This window comes from Ornithorhynchus anatinus, chromosome X3 (genome assembly GCF_004115215.2).
Source record: "Ornithorhynchus anatinus isolate Pmale09 chromosome X3, mOrnAna1.pri.v4, whole genome shotgun sequence".
In the NCBI taxonomy this organism is placed as follows: Eukaryota; Metazoa; Chordata; class Mammalia; order Monotremata; family Ornithorhynchidae; genus Ornithorhynchus; species Ornithorhynchus anatinus.
In genome coordinates, this window is record NC_041751.1 from 609,004 (window position 1) to 636,848 (window position 27,845).

The 27,845-nt window shown below is 50.9% G+C and overlaps 1 protein-coding gene across 3 annotated transcripts in view; it reads left to right on the top strand.

Moving 5' to 3' along the window:
• The window catches only part of PIGN (phosphatidylinositol glycan anchor biosynthesis class N), a 75,247-nt gene extending 48,808 nt beyond the window's left edge, over positions 1-26,439 (top strand). The window contains exons 21-30 of one of the 3 annotated variants that reach the window (XM_039910656.1): positions 2,496-2,604; positions 6,363-6,465; positions 8,933-9,035; positions 10,364-10,450; positions 14,198-14,253; positions 14,692-14,767; positions 17,254-17,327; positions 20,352-20,394; positions 22,439-22,491; positions 25,402-26,439. In XM_039910656.1, the coding sequence (XP_039766590.1) occupies positions 2,496-2,604; positions 6,363-6,465; positions 8,933-9,035; positions 10,364-10,450; positions 14,198-14,253; positions 14,692-14,767; positions 17,254-17,327; positions 20,352-20,394; positions 22,439-22,491; positions 25,402-25,525 (828 nt within the window). In that variant the 3' untranslated portion in view covers positions 25,526-26,439. Of the gene's footprint in view, positions 1-2,495; positions 2,605-6,362; positions 6,466-8,932; positions 9,036-10,363; positions 10,451-12,331; positions 12,743-14,197; positions 14,254-14,691; positions 14,768-17,253; positions 17,328-20,351; positions 20,395-22,438; positions 22,492-25,401 lie in introns of those variants that run through there. The other 2 variants (XM_039910658.1, XM_039910657.1) reach the window with 2 other exon arrangements.
• Positions 26,440-27,845: the final 1,406 nt, after the last annotated feature.

Genomic DNA, 27,845 nt, shown 5'->3' on the forward strand with positions numbered 1-27,845 from the left:
TTTGCTCGTGTAGCTCTTTTGTTCTTGCGTTCTTTTTTTCTTCTGCTTTTGTTTGGACAGCTTCCTTTTTCCAGAAAGGGAGCAGATACCTTGAGAGTGAGAGATACGGTAATCCAGGGGGGTGCTTTCACTTTGCTGTGCGCAGAGCATGTCTAATGGAAAAAGCAGGATGTGGGAGTTAGAAGACAGGTTCTCACTGTGGTCTACTCACTGCTCATTTGGTCTTGAGTGCTTATCTTAGCAGCAGTGGACAGTGGGGTTGAGAACTCTTGCTTGCCCCTACCTCTTTTGGGACCCGTGGAGAGACCATTTGGAGATTGCTTTGAGCCAGCTACTAATTCAGTGTATCGCTCTGAATTTTGTGCTATTAATCGTTAAAATAAGCACTCTCCTTTGCTGAGGACGGTAGTTCCGGGAGGAGGGACCTGGTTCTGTAGTTAGGGACCATAGAATATTTATGTGGTTTCTGAATATCGCGGATTTTATAAAATGTTTTTACACCCTGAAATTTGTATGACCTTTTTTTTAAAAATTTTCTCAGATGTTTCTCTCTAGTAGCCTGATTTAAATGCAATGTGGGAACTCAACCGACTGGAACCCGGGGCTATGAGAACAGTAGAACGTACTTCTTTGAATATTTAAATATCCTAATTTAATCCTTCTTCCTTATCTTTTGGTTCTCCATCAGCTCCCTCCCTCTTATCTACTCTCTTTCCCCACACCCCAGAGGTCACGCTCTTCATTTCTGTCAAGTTAATCACACTGTGCCTTCTTTGCTGGCAGGAGGACCCTCCTGCCTCTGACCCCTTGCTCATGCTTTTTCTCTTGATTGGAACTGTAGCCCTCTCTAAATCTGGCGAACCACAGCTCTCCCCATCTACAGAGCCCTCCCGAAATCACCTTTCCCGATTAATTTATCTTCTCCCCAGATCATAACCATCCACCGACGCTCCCTGTCCCCCGCCCCGGCCCAGCTCCCACCTCAGGACCTCGGCACTTTACCCCCACCCGTAGTCTTTCTGAGCATACCAACTCACACACCATCTATCGATCCTCTTAGTCAAAGTCTATTTGCCAAGGATCCGCGGTGATTTTCGGACTATCGCTTACTTCTTTTGGCCATGATTGATATTTTAGGTGATTGGACTGTTGATAACGGAGTTCATTCATTCGTTTAATCATATTTATTGAGCACTTACTGAAAGTTCAATTCAGCAATAAAGAGACCATCCCTGCCCACACTGGGCTTACAGTCTAGAAGGGGGGAGTGCTAGTTTCTAGTTGGTGGAAAATCGAATTGTAGTTTTAGGCAGGGTCTCTCTGTTGGACATCATTGTACTTCCTCAGTCACCTCTGCATCCAGTGTTCCCGGATTGACATGGGAATTCTGAAATGTAGGGCGGGAAGTCCCTCCCCTTTTGAATTTTATGACATGCAGAGTGTCAGATGAGAGAAAGCCTTTTGACTTTGGTCTCAGAAATGAAGGTTTTGCTATATAGCGTTTAGTTACCTTCTCCTGTGGACTCTAAGCTCTTTGCAGACAGGGAATGTGTCTCCCAACCCTGTTATTTTGTACTTTCCCAAGCACTTAGAACAGTGCTGTGCACACAATAGGCTATCGTATGATTGATTCTTCTAAGATAGAAAAGTGCTCATCACCTGATAGACGATTTCAAAGAGCGGACTGGTGTTGGACAGAGTTGTTGAGTCTGTCCGGGCCTTCCAAGACTCCGAATCATCCCCTTGCCCTGGTGGGTAGGGAAGCGGGTAGGAAAACCTAAGTCCGGAACTGGGCCCCGTCACCACCCAGCATGGTAGTATCTAAGGGGGACGTGATAAGCTTATGCCGACCCCGGGCCTCCTTCGGTGAGATTAACCTCGTCGGGGTCTCGGGGTCGATCCACTGGGCCAACCCATTAATGGCCGCCGTGTGGACTGCCAGTTGGCTCCGCACGTACTTGCCCCCTTCCCCTTCGCCTCAGCGCCGGCCGGCCTGGGGCCAGGGAATCACCCCGACTCTCTCCCCCACAGCTCATCAGTGGGATGAGTGCAGCGTGGCTGTCCATCTGAGGGCCTCCTGAGGAGCAGAGTATCCACAACAGTCCTGGAAGGATGTGGAGTGGGGGAACGGGGTTGGAGAAACCAGGGCCCCCAAAGATTGGTCCAGTCTTCAAGAATGCAGAATGCCAACTTGGCCCCTTGTAGGTTCGGGCCAGAAACCAGAATTTTCACTAGGAGAATTCCTCTGGAAAACTAGATCTGGCCCGTGTTCTCCCAGACCAGACCTCCGGCTAAGATATCGTAGGGCCTGCTGGTTTAACTCCACGATTTGGGCTAGACGTTTAGGTAAGTCGTCATCTTCGGTGGTATTTTTTGAGCGCTTAATGTATGCGCAGCACCGTGCTAAGCATTTAGGAGTCACAGTCGTACGTACAGATCTAGCTTCGGGGTTCCCAACTGCTTGTTGTAGTAATTTTTGGTTGATTTGTTTCCAGGTGCTGAGTACCGGGCTGTCTACCTACATTGTGAGCAGTACCCATAGCAGTCTGCTCCTGAAACGGGGTTTGCCCCTCCTGAACCAAGTCGGTAGCTGGCTTATCCTAGGTAAGAAGCCTCTTCCACGAGGAGAGATTCCAGGGCGAGATGCCCTTGGATGAAAACTGAAGATTCCTTTCGGACTTGCTTTTTATCCAGTTGTTCACATGCCAAATGTTATTAAAAGAAAAGTAGATGGGCTTGAGAAAGGGAAATTCCATGGCCAGCAGCTGCAGTTTTCAGATCTTGCTGGAACTTAAAAGAGAAAATCCGATTTCTCTGGGAATCTGCATGTGTGTCGCTAAGGGTCGTCTCAGAAAATATTTGTGGTCCGATAATAGCGGAGGGCATTCAACATCCGTTAAATCCCCGGGGCCGTTCCACGGGAAAACAAAAATCTGAATCTGAACAGCGGTTGTCGGGTTTGACTTTCACATGAATTTGTAAGTTCTACATTTCAATTACCTTGGGGAATAGGAAACAAAGTTCAATTCCGTCTTCGACCCTCGGTGCACGTGAACATTCTTTAGCCACCTCCCTGTGGACTCCCCGCTTTGGAAACCAGTTAAAGGGTTTGAAGTGTTTCTTTGGGCACGGTATTGGAATTCAGCAATGCAGGAATTTGTTTTTGGAGTAAACGTGCGGGCACTGAAGGCTTCTAGCAGTTTTACCTCTAGACTGCAAGAACTAGAATTTAAATTGAGCTTTGTCTCTCTTTTGCAGGAATTTGCTTTTTGGAATTGTTTTCTTGCTTAGTTCTGAGGAGAACGGGGACCAGTCTGGGGAGAGGAAATAGAAAGGGAATTTAGAAGCTTTTATCATCTTAGTCCTCCCTCCTCTTACTCCATAGCTGGTTTCCCTGCAGGCCTGGGGGAGGCTCCAGGAAAAGGAAACGGCAGCAGTAGAAAAGGAGTGGAAAGCTCACGTCGTATCTGGTCTTTGCAGTCGTGGGATATTTGTGGCGCGGGAACTGCAGGGGCGGGAAGGACGATGGGTTGGGCGGGAGGAGTGAGCCGTGGCAATGGTTGGCAGTTGGGTTCTTTCGCCCAGTGCCACCTGACCCCGACCCTTATGGCTGAGTGGTCTGCGGTTCCAGTCCTGAAGAGACGATCCAAGAGCTGACAGCGCCGGGGATCTATCAGGGAAAACTTGAATCCCGTAACACACCCGGAGGCGTTCCCTCTCCCACCCCCCCAGCCTGGCTGGGAGTGAGACCAGTCATACCCGAGAGGCAGCGTGGTCTAGGGGATAGAGCCTGGGAATTGGAAGGATCTGGGTTCTAATTCTGGCTCCGCCATTTGTCTGCTGGGTGACCTTAGGCAAATCACTTAACTTCTCTGTGCTTCGGTTACCTCATCTGTAAAACGGGGATTAAGACTGTGAGCTCCGAGAGTGTGGGTGTATCAACCCGATTAGCTTGTACCTACCCCGGTGCTTAGTACGGTGTCTGGCACATAGTAAGCGCTTAGCAAATGCCATTAGAAAAAAAAGAAGCTGAAGGACGAGAGGCCCAGCGGCACCGGGGCTGGGGAGAGAAAATCCTCCCGCCTACTCTTCTCCCACACTCAGTTCTAAATCCCCGCTTTCATACCTGCTCCCCATTCCGACCGGAGAAGCAGGTCTCTCCCGCCCCCACCGACCTGCTTGTCCAGCTCCCGTCCATCCTCCCAAGCTGAGTCCCCAGCGCACGCCTATCCCCCAAACGACCCCGTCCAACTTCCGCGGCACACCCCGCTGTCCGGCTCCCCTGCGGGCCTGGCCTCGGTCAGCCCGCTGCCTGGAAGAAGGAGGCTCACCAGCCCACTTGGCTCTTTAGATCTTGGGACGGTAGCTGGCTGATTGGCCGAGGGAAGCCATCTGGCACGGAGTCGTGTCCCCCGGGGAGTCGGGCGGCCAGCCCCCAAACCTCCTTTCATTTCTCCCATCCTTCCGACCCCCACGGTCTTGGAGTCGAAATGTCCTCCTTCGTTTTGTCGTCGCCTCGGCTCTCCACAACACACGTGGTAGAACAGATCACTGTTGCTGATTCCGTTAACAGATGTGTAAAATGAGGTCCAGATGCTACGTGACTCGCTCCATGCAGTCGTCTCTAAAGATAGCGCACGCATTTCTGCCTGCGAGTCGGGGGAGTATTTATATCCAGGTTGAACGCAGCTGCCGCTCCACGAAGACCACAGCGGTCTTCCGCACGGGGGCGAACGGTCATTCCCACATTTAGGACTCCAACGGGATGGCGGGCGGTCGGCAGAGTTCACCGTTGTCGGCGGCATTTATTCAGCTCCGCGCGGACGGAGCTGAACGAGGCACTTCTTGAGGGATGAGGAAGCGTCTGCGGCGATACGGCAGTTGAGTGGGATCATCGTGAAGATTTTTGCTAGATTAATTAAGCATAAAGTGAACTGATGCTCAACTCGCCCGCTTAGTTCCTGCTGACTTCATCTGATTAAGTCCTTAAAAAAAAAAACCAGCGACTTTCAAAGCCCTCCTGAATTTTCACTCATTTCTCCATTGCATGCCTGTGATCCCGTGCCTGCTGTTCTCCCAAATTAGATGGGAAAATCCTCGAGGGCCGGGGCCGGGCCTTCTGCTTCCGTTCATATCCCCGAGCACTCAGTACAGCGCTCGGCATACGGCAGGCGCTCGGCCGATCCAGACGACGACGGATAGGCGAGCTTTGTAATCCCTATGTGATTCAGAGGCTGCGGTTGTTGATTGTTCATTCAATCATTCATTCATTCAATAGTATTTATTAAGCGCTTACTATATGCAGAGCACTCTACTAAGCGCTTGGAATGTACAATTCGGGAACAGATAAAAACAAAAGTAGGCGATTCAATAAACATATATGTGCATGTGTCAGTTTTTCATCCCTGCTACTGTCTCTCTTGGTCACTGTGCAGGGTCCCTGCTACTGTCTCTCTTGGTCACTGTGCAGGGAGACTGACAATCCAGTCCGTCGGCGGTAATTATTGAGCGTTTACCGTGTGCAGAGCACTATGCTGAGCACTTGGGAGAGGACAGTACGGCAGAGTCGGCACATCCCCTGCTCACACAGAGCTGACCGGCTAAAGGGGGAGACGGTCGTTAAAATAAATCATGGCTAAGTACTTAAGTGCTATGGGGGAGTTGAGGGTGGGGTGACTATCAGATACTTAAAGAGTTCAGAACCAAGTGTGAAGGCGATACACAAGTAGGGAGTAGGGGAAATGGGTTAGACGAGGACTGACTGGCCCCGTGTTTAGTTGAGTCATTCAACTAGAGCCACTTGAGTTGAGTCCCTTTTCCTCAGAAGGCAGAGCCAAGTGAGCTAAGCAGCTAAGTTGCCTTGGTCGTCAGGATAGCATCCCACTTCAGATGAAGTCGGTCTCGTCATCGAAGGTGAAGACCCGTGAGTGCACCAGACCGTTGAATTTCTTTTAATATTTTTCGGTTTGATTTGGCGGTTTCATCTGCCAAAAAAGGCAGAGGATGAAATCCCATTGACTCAAATCCACCGATTTTTAGAAACACAAATGTAGCTAAGTGCCCAGTGTTTATTTTTAGGGAAGGTAGCGACCTACGATACGAATTTCCCGGCAAAGGTGGCGAGGGCCCTCGTGGGCCTGTGTAGACTATATGCGTCGAAGGGCTGAATTGTTCAGATATAACCGAAGTTCCGTTGGCCGTGGCGGTGACGCTTGGTGACTTGTTTCCCCCGCCCGTGGCAGTGACGTGGAATCAGGCCCGTCCCGTGACTGGGCCAGTGACACGTGGTTCCGCCTGGCCCACGACCGTGTCCGCAGCACGAGTTAACACGTTGACACCTGTTCTCCTTTGGTACTTTGCAGCGTCTTCTTTGGTTGTGCCATTACTGAGCCCCACGATTCTCTTCCAGCGACTGCTCAGCGTACTTCTCTCCTTGATGTCAACTTACCTGCTGCTCAGCACAGGGTAACTCCTTTTTATCTCCTTGCTTTGATGATAGCTGACTCTGAAGAGTCTTTTAACCGTTTCCTTCTGGAGCTTTCAGATACTGAAAAGAAATATCTACTCGTTTATTGAATCGCCTACTTCTGTTTTTATTCACTGTATCTACGTGCTTCCTCCCATCGTATATTTGGCCGGTATGTCTGCTCGTTCCCCCCCGTTAGATGATAAACTACCGGTGGGCAGGGAGCACATCTTTACTTCTCTTCTGTGTTCCCAATTGTCTAGAACTGGACCACCCTCACAGTCGGTGCTCAGTAAATGCAGCTGCTAATGATGATGGATCGGCGGTGACGTGAATTTTTTTCCGCATTTTCTGCACTGTAGCCAGTCTCTCTAACTCCTAGCCTGGCAGTGTGTCCAACGGAGAGAACAAGGCTCGGGAAAACAGGAGACCAAGAGGATAGTCCTGGTCTTCCTTGTAGTTGCCCGCTGTAGGCCGAGACCCCAACGTGCTCTTGGAATAGGCTGCGCCCCCGCACACCTACTCACTACGCTCCGTGCCCCACTGGGCACGAGGCTGGCAGGCACAAGAAAGTACGAGCGGCTCCACACAAACCACTAGCCCTCTAATCAGTTCTGCTCAGGGTCTCCGTCCCGAAGTCTAAGGACCGGGGCTCATCCGTTGCATCCGTGGTGGACTCTGAGCCCGCCGCATGTCAGAGTGCCTGACTTTCTCTTTATGCAAGTTATTATTATTAAATGCCATCTTGCCAGTTATTAAACGCCATCCTGGTACCCGTTCAGCCATATCCCCTTGAAAACTTGGGGAGTTCCAAGCCTAGAACGATAAAAGGACCAGGATATGGCATCGCGTTTTATTTTTTAGCTTTTTCTCTGAAGCCGTTCGTTGGAGGCTTTGGCGTGTTCATTCAACGATTACGTTTTACTAGTGTCCGTATTGCCGTGGTTCGTTATTCTAAAACACACTTCGGGGATTATTTTATGTTATGAAAAGTATTTTCATTTTAAACCTGAAAGATGGTTGCGTTCTTGACCTCTGACCTAAAAAGATAGAGAGATGCTTGATGCTGTTTGCAAGGGATTGAATTGAGGAGTCCTTTTGCATCATTCTAAGAAAGATGATGCTTGTTTCCTGAACTAGATGTCATGAATGCTGGACCATGTGCCGCGAGTTTTATTTCCTCTTTTCTAGTTCGCCAATTAGTGGATAGATAGATAGATATTTATTGAGCGTCCTCTCTGTGTGGAGGACTGCACTAAGCACTCAGTAGACTGTAAGTAATGATAATAATAATTATGGCATTGGTTAAGCACTTACTATGTGCCAGGCACTTTACTAAGCACTGGAGCAGGTACAAGCAAATTAGGTTGGGCATAAACCCCTATCCCCATAGGGCTCACCGTCTCACTCCCCATTTTCCAGATGAGGGAACTGAGGCCCAGAGAAGGGAAGTGACTTGCCCAAGGCCACACAGCAGACAAGTGGCCGAGCTGGGATTAGAACCCGTGACCTTCTGACTCCCAGAGATGGTGATCTCTATCCTCAAGTTGCTTGTAAGGGAACTGATTCTGTAGACTGTAAGTTCCTTGTGGACAAGGATCTCATTCATTCATTCAATAGTATTTATTGAGCGCTTACTAAGTGCAGAGCACTGTACTAAGCGCTTGGAATGTAAAATTAGGCAACTGCCAACTCTGATGTGTGGTACCTTCCCAAACTCTCAGTGCGGCATGGCCAAGTGGAAAGAACTTGGGCCTCGCAGTCCGAAAACCTGGGTTCTAATCCCGCTCCACCAAGTACCTGCTGTGGGACCCTGGGCAAGTCCCTGAACTTCTCTGTGCCTCAGTTCCCTCATCTGCAAAATGGAGATTTATTCCTGTACTCCCTCCTACTTAGACTCTAAGCCCCACGCGGCATCTAATGACCTTGTATCTACCCCGGTACTGAGTATAGTGCTTGGCACGGAGTAAGTGCTTAATAAATACCGCTATTAATACAGTGCTCTGCACACAGTAAGCACTCAATAAATATTAATTGACGCTCCCAATCCACACTGAAATAAGAGCACTAATGTGAGGTCTTGTCAGATTGACTTGTTGGGAAAGTGAATGTGGTCTGAATATGGAAAGATGTGAAATACAGTTAGCGCACTTCATTTCCAGAGAAAATTTTGAGCGGAGCGATTATTTCCTTGTCCTTGGCGGCCATGAGTTTGAGTCGGTCAATCTGTCGTGGTACTCACTGAGCCCTTACTGTGTGCAGAGCCCTGTACTAAGCGCTTAGGAGAGAACAGTACAACCAAGTTAATTCTATTCGATGCTTTTTGACTTTCTCCTAAATAATTTTAAAGGGAGATTAAAGTAAATGATTCTGTGACCTAAATATTTAGCACAGTTTGAGCAGTGGTGTACCCGAACAACATTCGTATTATTCTTTGAGCTGTGTGGTGTTCTCTTTCTGGTTTAGGTATGAAGCTCTCTTTCCTCTAGTGCTATCTTGCTTGATGTTTGTTTGGATACATGTGGAACAAGAAACGTTACAACTTTCTGGAGTTTCCTGCAAACAGAAGGTACCTCTCCCGACTATTTTCCTCCCAGTTGCTCTGAAATTTTAAAAGTTCTTCTGTTCTCTGCTCTTTGACAGTTGAGACATCCTTAACTTCCACGATTTGCAGTTATTTACAGAGATTTAAAATGTTTAAATTTTTAAACACCTCCCAATTCAAAAAGCCTGTAATCGATTCAGTGATGGATCCAATCAGATGCCATTAATTGGATATGAATCCCTTAGCGTTTCTGATATTAGGCATTTGGTAAAGATGAATTCTAATTAGTTAAAAATGTTAACATCTTGCATTTACCATACGTGAAGGCAGTTTTATTTTGTCCTGCGTTGATCCTAGCATAGATAACTACTCTAACATAAAAGGGAAACACATTTTTCCTCACTAGAATCTTACTGAATCAAGATCATGAGCCAAAAAAAAAATCCCTCATCAAACAGGAGGGCTCAGTGTTCCAAATATTGCTGTTTTTTCACCTCCTTTATGATAAATTGGGCAGGAGAGTCCTAGACAGCACATGTACCTACCAGTTAAGAGACAAGGTTTAGTAGTCATTTGTTTGAGAAGAAAAGAAATACAGAGAAATAGATGATTTTTCCAAAGTTGATTGACTGATGATTGTAATTGATAAGATTAATATTAGGTAAAACATACAGTGCAACCAGAGCTGGTAGACATAACAGTATTTCAGTATTATGACGTAATTGATTCTTTAGATTACGAGACCATTTTGCCCTTTATTTCGTAGCTAAAAACCAGTCCCTCCTTATCTTTCCTGGAGTGGCTAGAAGACCCTCCTCAAGAGAGTCACTTTTGAATGAGCTGAAGAAGTAACTGGTCTTGGTGAATGAGGGGTTTTGATAGCGGTTTGTGATGCAGAACGACTATGGAAGAGTTGCATTTCACCATCAGTTTTCTTTTGGGAAAAAAATGTTGATTTTTTTTTAGCTGCAAGAAAGATGGTTTCTCCCCATTGGAGTGGTTCAAATTGAGAGCAAAACATAGAAACTGAGAAATTTTTAACTTGACTTAGCCCCATCATGCCTCCTCATGGTCCGGGAGCCGAATCAGGGAACGAGTATGTTTCAGAAAATAGAGGGGGTAGTCAAAGGTTAATATGCTAGAGATACTCGACTCTATTGCCTGGTTTCAGGACACCATGGAAAATGAACGCAGCTTCTTTGGTAGAGACCATCAAAGTTTAGATAAATTAAGTACTTTTTCAGCTAGGGATTTTATGGGAATGGGGTGCATTCTTCACAGTATATTTACTTATTGCTATCGAAGTAATCCCCTGACATTGTGCGTTGCTTTTTCTCGTACTGTTTTCCCAGCTCACTAGCATCCGTTTCTCCCATAATACTGATCTAACTGAGTTTCGACAACTCCACTCGGACGACATCCGCAGGTCCTTTTTCTTCGTATCCTTTCGTGAGGTCCAGAGAGAAGATGGACAGTTCAGCTTTCTCAGAATAAGATGGCACACCGTTTTTGAGGCTTAGGGTTGGGAGCTCTTGAATCATCATGGGGGGAGCACTGATCAATCAGTCGTATTGATTGAGCGCTTATGGTTTACGGAGCACTGTACTAAGTGCTGGGGGGGAGTACAATAGAACGGAGTTGGTAGACACGTTCCCTGCCCACAAGGAGCTTACAGTCAAGAGGGCTGATGGGGTAAGGTTTGCCATTTCCCTTTCCAATCAGTTTTCTGACAGATTACAGAACTGCTAAGGAAACCATTTTACGTTTGCTCATCTTAACCCTCTTGAAGAAGAAGAAGAATAATAATGATGGTATTTGTTAAGCACTTACTACGTGCGAAGAATTGTACTAAGCATTGGCCGGGGGGGATACAAGGTGATCAGGTTGTCCCACGTGGGGCTCACGGTCTTAATTCCCATTTTACAGATGAGGTAACCGAGGCAGAGAGAAGTTAAATGACTTGCCCAAAGTCACACAGCTGGCAAGCCGGGATCAGAACCCGTGACCTCTGACTCCCAAGCCCGGGCTCGTATTTGTTAAATGTTTACTACGTGCCCAGCGGCGTAATTTGAGTAGGGCTACAGTCACAAATCTCAGATTATATATTTAATAGTTTATCTTACAGATGCAAGATAATCATGTCCGGCACAGTCCCTGTCCCACATGGGACTCACAGCCTAAATAGGAGGGAGAACAGATATTGCATCCCCTTTTCACAGATGGGGAAACTAAGACCCAGATAAGTGGCAGAGATGGGATCGGAACCCAGGTCCTCGGATCCCCGGGCTTTTTCCCAAACTCTACCGCTTCGTCGTCATTTTCATTTTACGTTACTTTTCCCCTTCACTTTGGGGTGAGGACACCTCGACGTACCTGGTCTTCCAACCTTCGCCCGAGGCTCGGAAAAGCAATCCAACCCCAGTTGAGGATTCCAGCCCTGCTGGAACCAGTGGCGGGGGACGAGGGCAGCCGCGGGGGTGTGCCAGAGCCAGGCCGGAGGGGGCTGTGGATGTGGCAGTGATCTGAAGCCTCATTCCAGTCCCAGGCAGCCTTCCCTTCCTCCCTCTCTGACTTGAACTACTCCCAGAACACGGCCAGCGGGCACTCTGCCCACAGGAGGCACCGGCATGGCTCTCCGCCCGCCGTACGTGCCACGGGGCCCACCAGCCGCCCACTCGGTCCTGGCCAGCGCCTCCGTCTCCGCCGCCTCCCCGGTCCGGAGCCGCGCTCGGTCTCCGGCTCACCCGGTCCTCGGGACCATAGGTGACCCTGCTCGCGTGTCTCGTCTCATGCCGTCGCGTCGGCTCCGACCCGTAGCGACTCCGTGGACACGCCTCTCTCAGGACGCCCCACTCCGCCTGCGGTCCGGTAGCGTATCCGTAGAGTTTTCTCGGTTAAATACGAAAGCGGTTTACCGTTGCCTCTTACCGCGCAGTCAACTTGAGTCTCCTCCCTCGACTCTCTCCCGCGCCGCCGCTGCGCAGCACGGGGGAGTCTTGACTCGTAGCAGATGGCCTTCCACTCGCTAGCCGCTGCCCAAGCTAGGAATGGAATGGGTAGGACTCCGCTTGGCTCTCCCCGCCGCAGCCGAGACCGGTAGCGTACTGGTAACTCTCCAGGTGCGATCCTGAGAGGGGAGCCCCGCTTTAGAGTCCTTACGGTGGCCAGCGCCTCTGCCAGTTTCAGCCTGGCTCTGCCCCTGGTTACACATTTGGCTGTTCTCAATTGAACATCAGCCAAGTAACCTTGAGCGGAGAGATCCCTCTCGGGTTGTTTTGATTAAGCCTCGGTCATTCCTCCTTAACCCCATCCAATTAAAGGAAACGAAGGGGAGAGACCTAACAGAACCGATGAATTCTTGTGGCTGAGCTCGCTGCCCCGCTGTGTACTCCATCTCGTCCAAGCAGTCTTTCCTTCTCCGCTTCCTGGCGTGAGACGTTCCGGTCAGCGGTGCAGACGTGCCCCCCCCCCCCCCGGGAGCGTAGAGAAGGGAAAAACCGTGCTGACCTTATTTTTTTGCCTGGAAAACCATGATTTGGAACTGCTTCCCAATCTCTCCTATTTCACCTTCCCTTTTAGCATCTATGGTAGCGTCTCACTGTGGGCTCTGGGGACAGTAGGACGCGTGGGTTTGTCTCCCAGCCTCGTGCGAGGAACCTGCAGAGCATGTCCATGAGAAGTATGGACTTTGCTGAGAAGCAGCGTGGCCTAGTGGAAAGAGCACGGGCCTGAGAGTCAGAGGACCTGGGTTCCAATCCCGGCTTGTTAGCTGCTTGCTTTGTGACCTTGAGCAAGTCACTTCACTTCTCTGCCTTTCTCCCGTTCTCCTTCCTTCTTTGATTGCGAGCCCCATGGGGGACAGGGACTACGCCCAACCTAATTCGTTTGTACCTACCCCGGCGCTTGGAACAGTGTCTGACACATAGTAAGCGCTTAACAGATACCATAAAAAAGTCCCAGAATGCAGTCCCGGTGCAAGCTCTTCGAGGGCAGGGAGCGGGTCTTCATTAGTATTACAGTCGTCATTTCTGACCTTATCCTGGGCCAGACACCGTTTCGAGTTCTGGGAGAGGTACGGGAACGTTGGATGAGACACTGTACCTAGCCAGTAGGGGACTGGCGATCTCAAAGAAGGAGATGAGGCGGAGGAGACAGTCTCTGAGAAAGAAGCGACCTGGCAAACTCACTGAAATAAAGTTGTCATTCATATTAAAAGAAGACACCCTTTAGACTGTAAGCTCCTTGCCAACGGGGAATGTGTCTGCCAACTCTGTTGTTTTGTACTCTCCCAAGTGCTCCCTACGGTGCTCCGCACACGGTAAGCGCTCATTTAATGCCACCCAGTGATCGTGCGACACCACCGATGATAACTTTGAAGAGAAACGCCGCTGACGGCAGTAACGGGGAAAGCTGCGGCCGATCCCCGCTGGGAGGGACCGGTCCTCGGCCTCCATCCTCGGGCGGGACGGGTCCCTCCTTCCCAGCAGAATGATGACACTCTTGACTTTCCACGCCATCCTTTCTCACAGTGCCGTCCCGTGCCCCAACTCTGCCCTCCGTCCTCACCGTGGCGGCAGAGCGACGGGCGGCCACGTGCCCGGCTCCTGGTTTGCGGCGGGGCAGGTAGAGAGGAGAAAAACGGATGGCAGCCGTAGCACCAGCTCGAGGTAGCACGGTCGGAAGAACAGAGGCGCCGCTCTGCCCACAGACCCCGAGAGGCTCGGCGGCCCCGTCGCGCAGTGACCTGTTTGCACGGGAGCGATCCAGAGCGGGCACCCGCGTCTACGTTCCCGGCTCTGGCGACCAACCCTCCACTCCTCGTCTCCCAGCTGCCGGGCTTATCCCTCTCCTAACCCTGGGGCCGCCTTTTTGCTCCTCCCACCTAGTAATCACCCACTTAAGTGGCGCAGAAAAATGCAGATGAGAAGTACCCAGCCCCTCTGTGGGAAGCCAGGCAGCTCTCACAAGCACGTGCTTGGCCCCTCCTTCCGAGAGCAATTCGTGGCAGGTCAGAGCAGGTGAACTGGAGCGTTCGAGTGTCGTCAGTTTTCCGTTTTACTAGCAAGCTAAAGAAACACCGGGCCAGGGTTGGCGAGTGAACGATTTCAGAAGAAGAAAAAGTTCACACCGTTTTTGTTCTTTTCGAAATCTCTAACTTGCTCGGACATTTCCTTAGCCCGATTTAGGTTTTCTTCATCGTGACGGCCTTTTTTGGGACTGGAAACATAGCTTCAATTAACAGGTAACTTAGCCGATTGACGTTCCTGCTAGTCCTGGCCAGAAACAACTGAGGCCGTACGGGAACTTTGCTACGGACTAGGCGCTTACTCTCTGCCAAACGCTGCAGTAGAGGAGATGACCATCAGATTGGACAGGGTCTTTGGAAATTATGCCCAGTGAAGAAAGCTTAGGCAGAGCAATGGGGAGTGCAGCGGGCTATTTTAATGCTCTGAGATGAGGCCTAATAAAAAGAGGTTGGCAAAGCCAAGGCAGATATGTGATCTTTTGACACCGATGTACGTGGGCCAGTTCGACTTAAAATGTGGTTTTACGTAGGGAAATAATCGAAATGCGCCGTGTAGAGGGAAGCGCGTCTTCCGGTGGAAAGCACTTCGGTAAATACAGGGTGCCTTCTCATACCCCCGTCTTCCTTTTTTGTTTTTGTCTCCCGTTTCCTTAGTTTCGATCCGGCTTCTGTGTATTGCTTCCTGACTGTGTTTAGCCCTTTTCTGATGGGAGCCCTGATGATGTGGAAGGTTCGTGATCACCTTTCCTAATGGAACTCTTTCAAGGTGCCCCAAGGAGACCGATTCATCTCTCTCGAGCCATTCAGGCACCCGGTAGTCCTCTCGTAATTCTGGACACATTTTCTGCTTCATAAACCTCATGTACGACCGGACCGAATGAGAGGGGTCAGCGTAGGAGGGAGCGGGCCGGGGGAGAGACGTGGCGAGGGGAGGGGCCGGAGATGCAAGTAGTCTGGGCGGCAGGGGGGGTGAGACCGGACGAGGCCCGGAGCGGATAGGGGGAGTGGGAGGACTGGAGGAGGACAGCCGCAGCAGGAGAGGCAGAGGGCGGTGGGAGAGCCATGGGCACTGCTCGAACGGGGAAAGAAGCAGGAGGGCCAGAGAGAGGGTATTTGGTAAGCACTTACTTTGTGCCAAGCACTGTGCCGAGGAATATACAGTACATTCATATCAGACACCATCTCTGTCCCACTCGGGGCGCGTAGTCTAGAGAGAGGGAGAACAGGTATGGAGAAGCAGCACGGCGGAGTGGATAGAGCCCGGGCCCGGGAGTCAGAAGGTCATGGGTTCTGATCCCGGCTCCGCCACTCGTCTGCTGTGTGACCTTGGGCAAGTCACTTCACTTCTCTGGGCCTCAGTTACCTCATCTGTAAAATGGGGATTGAGACAGTGAGCCCCACGTGGGACGGGGCTTTGTCCAACTCGATTTACTCGAGTCCAGTCATTATAATTATTATTATTATCGAATCCTCATTTTGCAGATGAGGAAATTAAGGTCCAGAGGAGTTAAGGTCACGCACAGCAGGACGGTGCTGGAGCCGGGATTAGATCCCAAGTCTCCTGGCTCCCGGGCCTGTGCTCCTTCCACTAGGCCATGCTGGGGAAATGGAGCTTCCAGATGACTTCTTGGGCAGCCAGTGCTCTCCCGTAGTCTTCTGGGCATCTCTGTCCGGGACTGTGAGATGCAGGATGCTGATTGAGCCCAAATTCCCGACGGTGGGTCGTAAGGGGTCAGCCGGCTTCCTCACGGCGCTAGCGGATTATTTGGGACGGTTCCCCCCATCCCTCCGGGACACACGCATCAGTGCCTTACCCCTGCCTTGAGTGCGCTAAAGCCGGCCTCCCTCGGTTGCAGTTTCTGAGTTATGCACACTTTTCTTCGCTCCGACACCCTGCGTAGCAACCTCTAGGTCGGTTTTCGACCGTTTACCGCTGAGCAAACAAATGACACCTGGAACCGCAAGGACAGAATCACCTTAATCTTGTCGCCTGTCTCGAGATTAACGCTGGCTCTTTTTTCTAGAGGAGAACTAAATCTCATCCCCAGCTTTTCTTTAAACATCCTTGGCCAATCCCTCTGAATTCTAGGAAGCCCAGGGGTTTTGCAGGCTTCCTCTAGTGCGGAGCTTTAAAAAATTTTAACTATTGTTACTAATTTTTTAGTTTTTTCAGAGCCCCGAGGCTTCAGATCTATGTTTTATTGCATGACTAATAGAGACTCATGTGGAAGAACTGCCAAAACAATCCTCAAATTTTCAAAAGCCTTATCTCAGTTGGAGAAAGTTGGAAAGTATTTTTTGAATTCCCTAATGATTTTCCTGTGGAAGAAGTTTTTTTTATTTTCACTCTGCTAACCGCTGATATTAAAATAAGTTGGGAAGTTTTCAGATAACCATCCCAACTGATGTGGTCGGCCTTGAAACTCTAATGTCCCACTGTACGTTGACAGAATTGTTCTGAGAATTTAATTGCTCCCGCAGTACTAATAGACTCTGTAATTTTCTTTTTTCTCTCACTTCTGCATTAAACCGAGTGTCAAAGGCTTTTTAGAGTTAATGTCTGGCAGGGGCTTAGTAAAATCTATAAGAAAGTAATTACATGAGCCGCTAATCGCTTCGCATGTCTTCCTTCCCATTATTTTTGAAAAGATCTGCGTAGGAAACCTAGTTGGACTTGGAACGGAGCAGTTATATCTATCTAGGGGACTGTAGCAAGGTCAAAGCCAGAAAGACCCCGGGCTAACTAACTAAACTTTTGGTTTGCCGGATCTGCCTCGTTAAACTGCTTTCGTTCGCAGTGTCTCTTGGTCTCCCCGTCCCTTCGGCCTGGGAACTGTGGCCTGCGCTGCCCTGCCATGAAACGATCTTTATCGTAGTATTTGGATTTAAGCAATTTAAGTGGGGCGAATCAAGGAAGCGGGAGAAGTTTAAGAACAGGTTTTTATTTATGGCGCTTGGTGGAACCGCGCTGCGTTTAAGCGACCGGAATGGATTTGGTGCCTCGTGTTCGTGATAGCGAATGGATTAGCCGAACCGCCCCCTTCTCCGGACGACTCTGCGTCACTCCTCCGTGCGCTCTAATGCAGCGCGACGTAAGGTTGGGTTAAACGATGAGACGACGTTCCCGTAAATCAATCTGGTATTTGTTTTTAACTGGCTTCTGAATGTCCGGATTGTTGAGACATTTACCCAGAGCCCTCTTTGTTTTCTGAACAGATTTTAATTCCCTTTGTCCTCGTGATGTGTGCTTTTGAGGCTGTTCAAGTCACCACACGGTTATCCTCCAAAAGGTAAGGCCAGCGTTGTAGAGCATTCAGTTTAGCCTGTGCCCGTCGGGGCTCCGCTTTTTGCCCCAGGAAACATTTCCTAGCATTTCACGGGATTGCTGGTACCCTCCGTGGCGGAAGGGTCCTGAAACAGCAACTCCCTCCGTCCGTGCCCGAGGGGCCCCCGGAATGAAATGCCCCCCCGCCCCCCGGGGCATTGGGCATCGCAGCCGGGCCGCCTCCCGGGTGAACGGGAATGAGTCCGGGGAGCCGTGTTGGGAAGACCCGCGGCTGCTGTTTTCCTTTCAGCTGCTGCCGGGCTGGTCAGCGGTACAAGTCTCCTCCGGGACCTCATCCCTCCCCCGCTGGGGCCTGCCCTCTGCGGTGGGCTGAGACAAACAGCCACACCTTTCCCCATCCAGCGTCCGGAGCGCGTTTCTCGGTCCTTGGGCCGGGCCCTGCCGGTGAGCCACCTCACAGTGCCGGAGGAGAGAGACACAGAGAGAGAGAACTAGAGAAGGAAAGCCTCCCGTTAGGCTCACGTTCCAGAACGCCCCCCTCTGCTTGGCCGCGGGCCCGTTTCCTCGCTGGAGAGAAATAAGTCGACCGGGATTCCCGGCGGCTCTAGGGGATCTGTACTGAATCTTGGTCATAGTTTAAAGAACGAAGCTGTGTGTTAAAAGTCTTGTTGCAAAATGACTTGCACAACAAAGGAGAGGCTGTTCCTGGGGTTCGGTGTCATCAAGTGCCAGTCGATAATTCGTTGTAATAGCTGCTCTCGGTTGGCACGATCTACCCTACCTGGGTCAGAAGGAGAAATAGGAGAAGTGTATTAATGCGGCTCTGGCTGCACAAATTGCTTTCAGACACCTTTTGCTCCGTTTTCTCTTCCGACGGTAAGAGAACTCTTTTTTTTTCACGGTATCTGTTAAGCGCTTACTGTGTGTCAAGCACCGTTCTAAGCGCTGGGAAGCACACAACTCAATCAGGCCGCTCACAGTCCAAGTAGGAAGGAGAACAGGTATTCGGACCCCATTTTGAAGTTGAGGAAGCTGCGGCATAGAGAAGTGAAGTGACTTGCCCAAGATCACTCAACAGGGAAGTGATGGAGCCGGGATTGGGACCCAGGTTCTCTGGCTCCCAGGCCTTTGCTTTAACCATCGGGCCGTGCTGCTTCCCCGAACTTCCTAGGTCAGATCGATCAGTCGATTGTATTTATCGAGCACTCACCGTGTGCAGAATCTCTTTCGGTTTCCTGCATCTGGCACGTGGAATGGCAGAGTTTTATGTCGGAGCCTTGGGCGATGTCTGGAGTGGGGCGTCTCAGAAACCGAGGCTCCCTCAGCTCGACTCTTTGTCTTTGACCGGGAAACTAGCCTCATCGGCACGGGGGCCGATCGGCGCGCTGCGGGAAAGACAGACACCTGAGGGAATTTTAAGCCGCTCTGTAGAATATTGTTATTCTTGAACCTGCATCGTTAGAATCCCAAGCTGAAAGAAATAATGAACATTAGCATTAATTTACATTCTCTACTCGATGAGGTGAAGCCAGTCCACGGTTCTGCATCACATTATCGTGCGTTTCCCGTGAATTGGAAATGCTTAAACGGCGGTCTCATCACCATCCTATCATAAGATGCCGAATTTTCTTTTTTAAAGGCATTTTTCAACAAGGCCTAGTTGGGCGTAGAACATACCGAAGGGACTCTGGGTCCTTACCCCCTAGTCGGGGAAATTTAACAAATGAGTCGCTGGTAGTCAACTTGTACTTTTTCTTTAGGGGATCGGTATTCTAGCATTTAAAGGGGATCGCGACTCCAGAGAGGAAGGCATCTGAGGGCCTGAGAAGGAGAAGGCAGGTTTAATCTGTTATTTAACACTGGTGAGCGCTTACTCGGTGCATAGCACTTTGCCAGCCCGGTGGGAACGTACGAAGAAGAGATAAATTGCAGGCAGGCTCCGCCCCAAGTTGCCCGTAATAAAGAGGGCGAGAGAAACCCAGAGACTACTAACAGTCCAACCTCAAAGCTAAATGGGTCTGTCCCTTCTCTCCCTCTCTCCGCTATACCCAGACCAGAAAGCTGGCGGTCCCCCCACGGTACAGTGTTGTACCAGCCGGCCCCCGGCTCCGTCCCCTCCCCTCCCCTCTCTAGCCGCGCTCTCGGCCTCCGTTCCCCAAATGTCCCAGTCCCTGGGATGAAAGTCCTCAGCCTCCCTCCCAGGTACGAAGGGGGGCCGGGTCGGGGGAGCGGAAGGGTGCAGAGGAGAATGAAAGCAAGAGGGAGTTACTCCCCCAGGCCTGTGAGGGCTGGAGTAGAGGGTCACAGGTAATGCCCCGTTGAAGGCATTTCTCCAAGAGCCCTTCTTTGACTAAACCCTCATTTCCTCTTCTCCCACTCCCTTCTGTGTCACCCTGATTCTGCCCTCTGTATTCATCACCCCCGCAGCCCCACAGCATTTACGTACATATCGGTAATCGATTTATTTGCAGTAATGTCCCTCTCCCCTTCTAGACTGTAAGCTCCTTGTGGGCGGGGATCACGTCTGCTAACGCCGTAACTGTGTTTGGCACACGGTAAGCACTCAGTGAATACGACTGATGGGTACAGATCACTGTCCCTAGTTTTCCCTGCATTACGGGCCCGTTACGGGCAGACTTATTCCGAGATTCTGCGCTTCGATCATTCTCACCCCAGAAAGATCTCAGAATCTCCAGCAGAGCCGACGATTGGGGAGATACATCCTTTCTGAGATCCCGGTCAGGGTGCCCCCACCCGACAGTCCCGCTTTCACCATTGAAAAGTTCATCAGTCGTTTCCCAGAACCAGCTCTCTTCACTTCTTCAAGCCAAGGCACGTGTATAACGGCCTGTCGGCGGGGGGCCCGCTTTGAGAGCCAGGATGCCAGCGGTGGGGCGTGGCCCGGCTCCGCTTTCCCAGGTGGACCGGTGACGGGGCGGGGCGGGGAGGGGGCCGCTGGTTCTGGTGAAACCGGTCGATGGTTCTGCCGCCCCAGTGCACGGCATAAATGTCTTCTCCTCTGTTGCAGCCTCTTCCTGGTCGTCCTGGTGATTTCAGACATTATGGCCCTGGTAAGCAATCGCCATGTGATTTTTCTAAAGAGGGGGACAGAACTGTGGTGGAGCCCAATTAATCCCAAGTAGTAGGAAAGCATCTTAGACCTTAATAAGGCTTTTAGATGTTATTTTTGGTAGAAGCTCAATATTAGAATAATTAGATTATGTGCATGTGTAATATATATATATGTGTGTGTATGTAACACATATATGTATGTGCGTATAATACGTATATAAATATATGTCTGTGTGTGTGTGTTAAAAATAGCTTGTTTTCTCACCAGTCCCCATGCAATGAATGCTTCTTAAAATTTTGACCGTCTTTGTCAACCTGAAAGCATATTTCCAATTCAGCATATGACCGCATTAAAGGAACGGACTAGTTTAAATTCACCAGAATGCAAAGGAACTGCCACGTTTCTTCTATATTTTCTCTAATTCTCAAGTAGAAAACCAGATAAACGGGAAAGTGGAGCTTGCATTCTAATGTTTTGAAAGACTTTTCTGAACGAGGTGGCGAAGGCAAGCAATCATTCTCTACTGAGAATACTTTGATAGCACAATTATGTTCTTTGTGCAGATACAGTAGCAGAAAAGGACCCCTTATGGAAAGCTGCTAGTTAGTGATTAAAAATTGTTTGAATCAGAAAAATGCCGTTTTATACGCTGCCAGAATTGGCTCGAGGAACTTGGATGACCTCTTCTTACTAAGTATACTGGTCTGGGGCCTTGAGGGTGCTTTCTGTGGCCCCGGAGCCTTCCCGAAGGTCGGGTGTGGGACCGAACCCCCACTGGGCTGGGAGGGTGAGAGGCCCTCTCGTGGAGGGATCCTCCCGCCACGGTGGATCCAGAGTAGAGGAAAAGGACTCCACTTAATCTGACTGGAACCAACATCCATGGTGAGGCACGAGTAATGACACCGGAGGGCTACCGTGCCACCGTCTCAGAGAACAGCAGTGGACGTTCGGTGAGGCAGAGTGGTTGAGCAGGATCTCTTTCTACGTGACACGTTGTCCGGTGCAATACAGCAGACGTCCCTCTCCTGAGTAGATTTTGTTCACCTTCGTGATTGCCTCGGGACAAAAGCCTTGATTCCCTGGGTTTTCCGCTCTGGGCCCCGAGCCTGGAAAGCAGCTACCCTTATAAGAGGAAACTCTGATGTGGAATCATTAAGGAACATTGTCCTTGAGGATTTTCAGCTAGTAGTCGCCTCGTCGTGTCCGCGACCTACTCTGCAGGTGACCTTTCTCACGAGCCTGAGGGACTCGGAGCCCCTTTTGAGAATCACCTTCTCACTGCTAGCAGTGTGTCTGTTATATTGTACTTTCCCAAGTGCTTAGTACAGCGCTCCGCACACAGTCAGCACTCGGTAAATACGACGGATTAACTGACTACCTGACTGGTCGGAGGAGCCGGGTGGGAGCACCTCTTTTGGGGTCCGGACGTGCCCGGGAGAGTGAATGGCACAGTTCTCTTCTTGGGGATTTCAGGCTGGTGACATCTCAAGATCCGATGCCCCACCTCGGGCAGAAGGGTCATCAACCAATGCGGAGTGGGCCGTGGTTTTTGTTGGCCCTCGGTCGGGTGGAGGTCTCTCTCCCCCGCGTCCTCAAGGGCCTGCCTTTTGAAGCGGGCTAGTTCTCGTCCGTTGCCAGCTCAACGATGAATGTTCTTTTGGCGGGCGGGGGTTTGATGGAGCAGGAATTGTTTTTCCGACTCCTTGTCCGCTGTGTCGTCCTAGTTCAAATCAGCGTTGCCCGAAAGATCTCCCCCTTGCTTCCCTTAAAGAATTAATAATAATAATAATGTTGGTATTTGTTAAGCGCTTACTATGTGCAGAGCACTGTTCTAAGCGCCGGGGGAGATACGGGGTCATCGGGTTGTCCTACGTGAGGCTCACGGTCTTAATCCCCATTTTACAGATGAGGGAACTGAGGCCCAGAGAAGTGAAATGATAGACACCTCCACAGCCAACGGCTCCAAGACGTTGCCGTTTATGGCCTTAGAACCCACCTGCTGCCATATTTCTGAATGGAGCATTTTGGTTTTTCTTTTTCAGCACTTTTTTTTCTTGGTCAAGGACTACGGAAGCTGGCTGGATATCGGGACCAGGTACGATACGCTGCGACTCTCTCGTGGCCCGCCCTTTATCTTTGACCAGATTCAAGCCCGCCTCGTTCATGAGCTCCATTAGGAAAGCCCTTGGATTGTTCTGTAGGGACTTCCCTGTGAAAGACGGTTCCTGGAGGTGAATTTTCTCTTAGAAAGGTCATCGACCCACGCCACCCTCCCCAGTTGCCTTTCCACCTAGACAGTGCGTGCGGCCGCGAACCCCCGTTGCTGTCGAAGCCGAGCCCCTGCCTGGCCAGCCCCCGACCAACCCCTCCACCTGAGAGGGGCCCCGCCGAAACCCGGAGAGGTGGGGCCGGAGAGGAAGCCGGCACTGGGAGGATGGGTCAAGGCCGGGAACCTGGGCAAAGGCAGCCGCGGCCCCCGGCGGCAGGCGCGCGGTCGGCCGCCCTGCAAAAATCCCACGTATCCCAGCCGAGCCCGGGCTGTCTCCTCCAGGAATAGCTCCCCTCTCTCCTCCGGACGTAACTCGTGGGCCCGCTCTTTCCGCCACCCTCTTACCAACTGGGCTTCCTCCTTTTGTTGGATTTCATTTGGTCTAAGTTGTCTTCGCTTGCGTGCTTTCAGAGTCCTTCCTGCTTCCGCTTTGAATTTCCATTTTGTAACCCAACAGCTGTGCGGCCGCTCAACGGTCTTAGATCAGTATACACTAGGACGCCTGGGACGTGAAAGGTGAAAAGCAAACTGGGAAAACCGTGGAATTCAATGTAGAGATTTCTTCGGATTCTAGACCTTGCGTTCGGAGAATTCTGTTTTGATCTCCTTCTTTGAATGATGATGCCTTTGGGAACATTTTTATTGCAAACAGTCCGTCCACTGGCATCGCGGGAGAAATTGCTCGTTGTCCTTCAGCCTGTTGGCTAGACTGTGTTGATATGGGCTAGGGTGATTTGTATTTTGACCACTGCAGTGGCTTCCTCTTTTGGCGAGTAGTATTGTTCACTCTGGAAAGGACTGATGCATCAGACTGTCTGCATCCCTGTCCTTTTGTTCTCTGCTTTGCTTTGTTCTTTTTTTGTGTGTGGTAACTGTTAAGCATCTACTGTGTGTCAAGCTCTGAGTGCTGAGGGAGATACAGGTTGATCGGGTTGGACATAGGCCCTGTTCCACTTGGGGCTCACAGTCTACGGACTGAATTTCCTCAGTTGAGGAAACTGAGGCACCGAGAAGTTAAGTGATGACCCGAGGTCACAGAGCGGGAAAGTGGCAGAGCCAGAATAGGACCCAGATCCTCTGACTCCTGGGCCCGTGCTCTTTCCGCCAGAGCCCGCGGTTGTTCATAAGCACTCAGAGAGAAGCATCTCGTCTAAGGGTTTTGGTTTTGTGGCCGGCTGTCCTGAAGGCTGAAGTGGGTCTGCCCCTTCCTGGGGATTGTTGGTCGCACGAGAACCAATTGTTGTTCTCAGATTGTTGGGCTCAGATCGCGGTCTCTGGCCGCAGGGTCAGAGGGGGAGCGTCACTGGGTTAATGGGATTTATTGTCCGCTTCCTGGATGCAGAGCACCGTACTAAGCACTTGGGAGAGTCCGTAACAATACAGTCGGGAGACACAGTCCCCGCCCACGTGGAGCGTTCAATCTAGCGGGGTGCAATCTAGCGGGGTGCGGTAGACATTCAGTTTCAGATAAAGAAAGGGGCCGACGTACCTATGTGTGCACATGAGTGCTGTGGGGCTGGGGGCAGGATTTCATTTAATCGTATTTATTGAGCGCTTGCCGTACACAGAGCACTGTATGAGTATTAAAGTGCTTAAGGGGGACAGATTCGGCCACTTAAACGATGTAGCGATTCTGCCCAAGTCTGGAGGGGACAGTTTTGAGCATCTGCAAAAGGGAAGGGGTTTTCCCTGCTTTATTACATTTTGGACATTTTCCTGCCAGCCAGCTTGGTGATCTTCTGCCCTTTCTCGGCTTCTGGTGGTCTGTGTCCTTCAGTTGTTGCCGTGAATAATTTCTGAGCACGAGGTCCCAAGTGACATTGTCTTGCTTTGAATGAGTGTGTGCACGTGCATTCACACGTTCTCAAAGATGCACACACACACACACACACAGGCAAACTTTCTTTTTTTCAGGAAAGTTACGTGGTCCATGTCTGTTAAATGTCCATGACATTTGTTAACTGCTCTCCTTTAGCAAGCACTAGACTAAGCCCTGGCAAAGTCACAAAAGAGGTGTAAGACGTTGCCTTTACTTCGAGGCACAAACTCTATGAGGGGGAATGAGAGACTTGGAAAAATACAACATTTCAAAGTGGGAAAATCCAAGGACGTTCAGCTCCGCCTTAATCCTCACCTGTTGGGTTAGAACACGACGGCAGAATTAGGGAACTTTCTTCCCGCCACGTGCTTCGGTCTGGATGGACCACACGTGAGGGTGGAAGAAGCGGGCAGGTGTGTACCTGTAGGCACGTGGACCAGAGCGGAGGTTGTCCTCGGCACGGGGTTCATCGGGAGTTGGATCCCCGAGTTCCGGGGTGCTGAGTGTACTGCCGACGGTGAAGAAAAGCTTTCGTGACACCATATCCGGAACAACAAATAAAAACGTTCCGACAGAGATCACGTTTTGGGGCCGCTCTGTGCGAATCCTCGTCAGCCCCGGGGCAGCTTTCCACTTTTCCCTTTTCAAGTCGTCCTCAGTGTTACCAAGCGGCATCACCCGCTGTCTCCTCCCAGCCTTGCGGGCGGCGGAAGAGGTGAATGGATTTGCGGATTTGGGGACAGGAGGACCCAGGCTCCGTGGATTGGGCTCCTGCCTGCGGTGGGGTTTGGGCTTCCTCCGCGTGGAGGGTGGGAGGCCGGGCGGGGGGAGGAGGGCGCGTTGGGTTTTGTCAAGCCCCTTTCTACCCCCCACTAACCACCTGACCTGAGCCAAGGATTCTCTCTGCCTTCTTCCAGCATCAGTCACTACGTGATCGTCATGTGCATGACCATCTTCCTGGTGTTTCTGAGTGGCTTGGCACAAGTGCTCACTTCCAAGAAAATCCAAATCGGCGGGCAGGCCAAACGCCATTTCATGTGAGGTTGCGGTGATGTCGGAGCGGCCCCGCCCCCGGGGTCTCCGCTTCCTCGTGGTCCTCGTGTCGATCCCTCGGGAGGGAAGAAGGATCGGCGCGTCATCCAGCCTCTCCGAGGAAGGATTCATCGGGTTTTAGGAAGATCGAGAACGGGCTTATAGCGAGAGCTGTTCCACAGTGGGATTGATGGTCAGCCGGGCAGAGAAGTTTCCACCGAGCCATCCTGGAGCCCGGTGTGTGAACTTGCCAGTGGGGATTCAACAGACCCAGGAAGAACACCTGGGTCTGTGCTTCAGTCAGTCAATCATGTTTATTGAGCACTCACTGTGTACAGAACACTGTCCTAAGCGCTTGGGAGAGTACAGTAAGAGAATAAGCAGATACGTTCCCTGCCGTGATCGGCTTCTTCCCTATCTCTCCCCTGGGCCTCAGCTCCTTCGCAGCAGCTGGCACCCTGCACTGCGGCGTGCCGGCACTCGGGTCACCTCGGGGGGAGCCCCGCAGAACCGCCGCAGCCGTCCCCGGGGGGCCGCCGTCCCGGGGGAGCCCCGCCAACCGCGATCCCGCCGAGACCTGGGACGGAGTAGGGCTGCCGCTTTGGAGTCTCGGTTCTATTTATCGTGATTATGTTGTCTCGTTTTTGTCCGGCTGTGTCCCCCGATTAGACTGTGAACCCGTCACTGGGTAGGCATTGTCTCTATCTCTTACCGAATTGTACGTTCCGAGCGCTTAGTACAGAGCTCTGCACCTAGTAATGACTCAGTAAATACTATTGAATGAATGAATCTGCCAGCTGTTTGGTTCCCGGTACCAGGAATGTTTATTTTCTAAAATCCACACCTCAGGGTCACCACCTGAAAAAACAAGATGGGCAAACGTTTAAAAATAAAGTGCATTTCCCCTCAGAGTGTCCACTGAACAGCTTTGACATCGGATTTCATCTGCGTAATCGGGTGGTAGGCCCCTTCACGGTCCACCGGGTTTCACCCGACAGCGGCGGCAACAATGATATTTATCGAGCTCCGTCTGTGCGCACGTTACCGTCCCGGCCGCTGAGGGAATCTGTGGAAAAAACAAATGAAGCCCCTGCTGTTGGGTGGAGTCCCAGGAGCAGTAAAAATGAGTTCAACTAGAACGGGGGAATACCTGATTTCTCAGTGAATCCGACGAAGACAGATCTCAATATTTTGTTTAAATGCAGAGACCTCGCGTTATGCTCGTCACCCTCTTGTGAGAGTTATGCTTGTCTAAACGGATCGCTTCCTTGCCAAGCCGAAAGATCGGAATTAGAGAATCTCTAGAGCTCACGTTGGGCATGGATGTTGCCAGCAAATGGAACTGTGCGCATTTTTAAACTGTGAAGTTTCAGCCCAAAACCTAAAATCCTTCATCCTCCCCTGCCCTCAACCAACCCCAAATACTTTATCCCCGGAACGCCGCTTCTCGAGGGCAGCCCTTCTCGGGCGTGCCGCCGAGTCCCGGAGGAACCAGGAAATCCTCCCGTGGACTCGGCCTACGGCTCTGCTCGTCGCTTTTCTGCCTTTTTGCACCTTCTGTTTGTTTGTGGCGAGCGATGGCCTTGGAGAAGCGTGAAATGAAAGTTGCCCTGGGGCCTAATTCCCATAGAAAGATGGAATTCTCTGGACTCCAAGTAGAACTTTGTTAATTCCCACTAATGACTAGAAAGCCCAGTGCGGATTAGCAGACTTTTCAAATAGCTGGGGCAGCAGACGCCATTCATCAGGACCGGGGAAGCCGTGTGGGAAATGTTCCTTTTCATATGTTTTTTCAAAAGAAGCCCGGTCGGAGATGATTCAAGCTGACGCGGCCTCCTGCACACGCCGGGGATCCAGAGTGGCTCTCTCGCAAAGCGGCGACGGTGGTACGAGGCCTTGAATGATGCTTGCCGCCGGGCCGAGGACCGACCCGGCATACTGAGGTTTTGTTTTGGAGCAATTGTCTCTTCTCCATGGGATTCTACACAGAAGAAAACCGGCTGCCGTGCACCCGGCTTGCGTTGGGAGGCTCCGGTGCCTCCGGGAACCCCGGGCCACAGATCCGTAGCCTCAGCTTCTGCACCCTTCTCCTCCTCCTTCCCTTCTACCTTCTCCTTCTCTTCCTCTTCCTCCTCCGTGTCCCCCCAGTCCCTCCTTCCCCGCCCACGCCACTTAAGATCCTCTGCGGTTCTCAGAAGTTGGGCCCGGTTCTGCTGGGGAGAACCGGTTTCCTCTTTCATGGTTCACTAAGGCCTCGGGATATTCGGCAGTGCATATTTTGTTTTGGGGGTTTTTTTAAATCAAAAGACCCAAAAAGGAAGACCGTGAG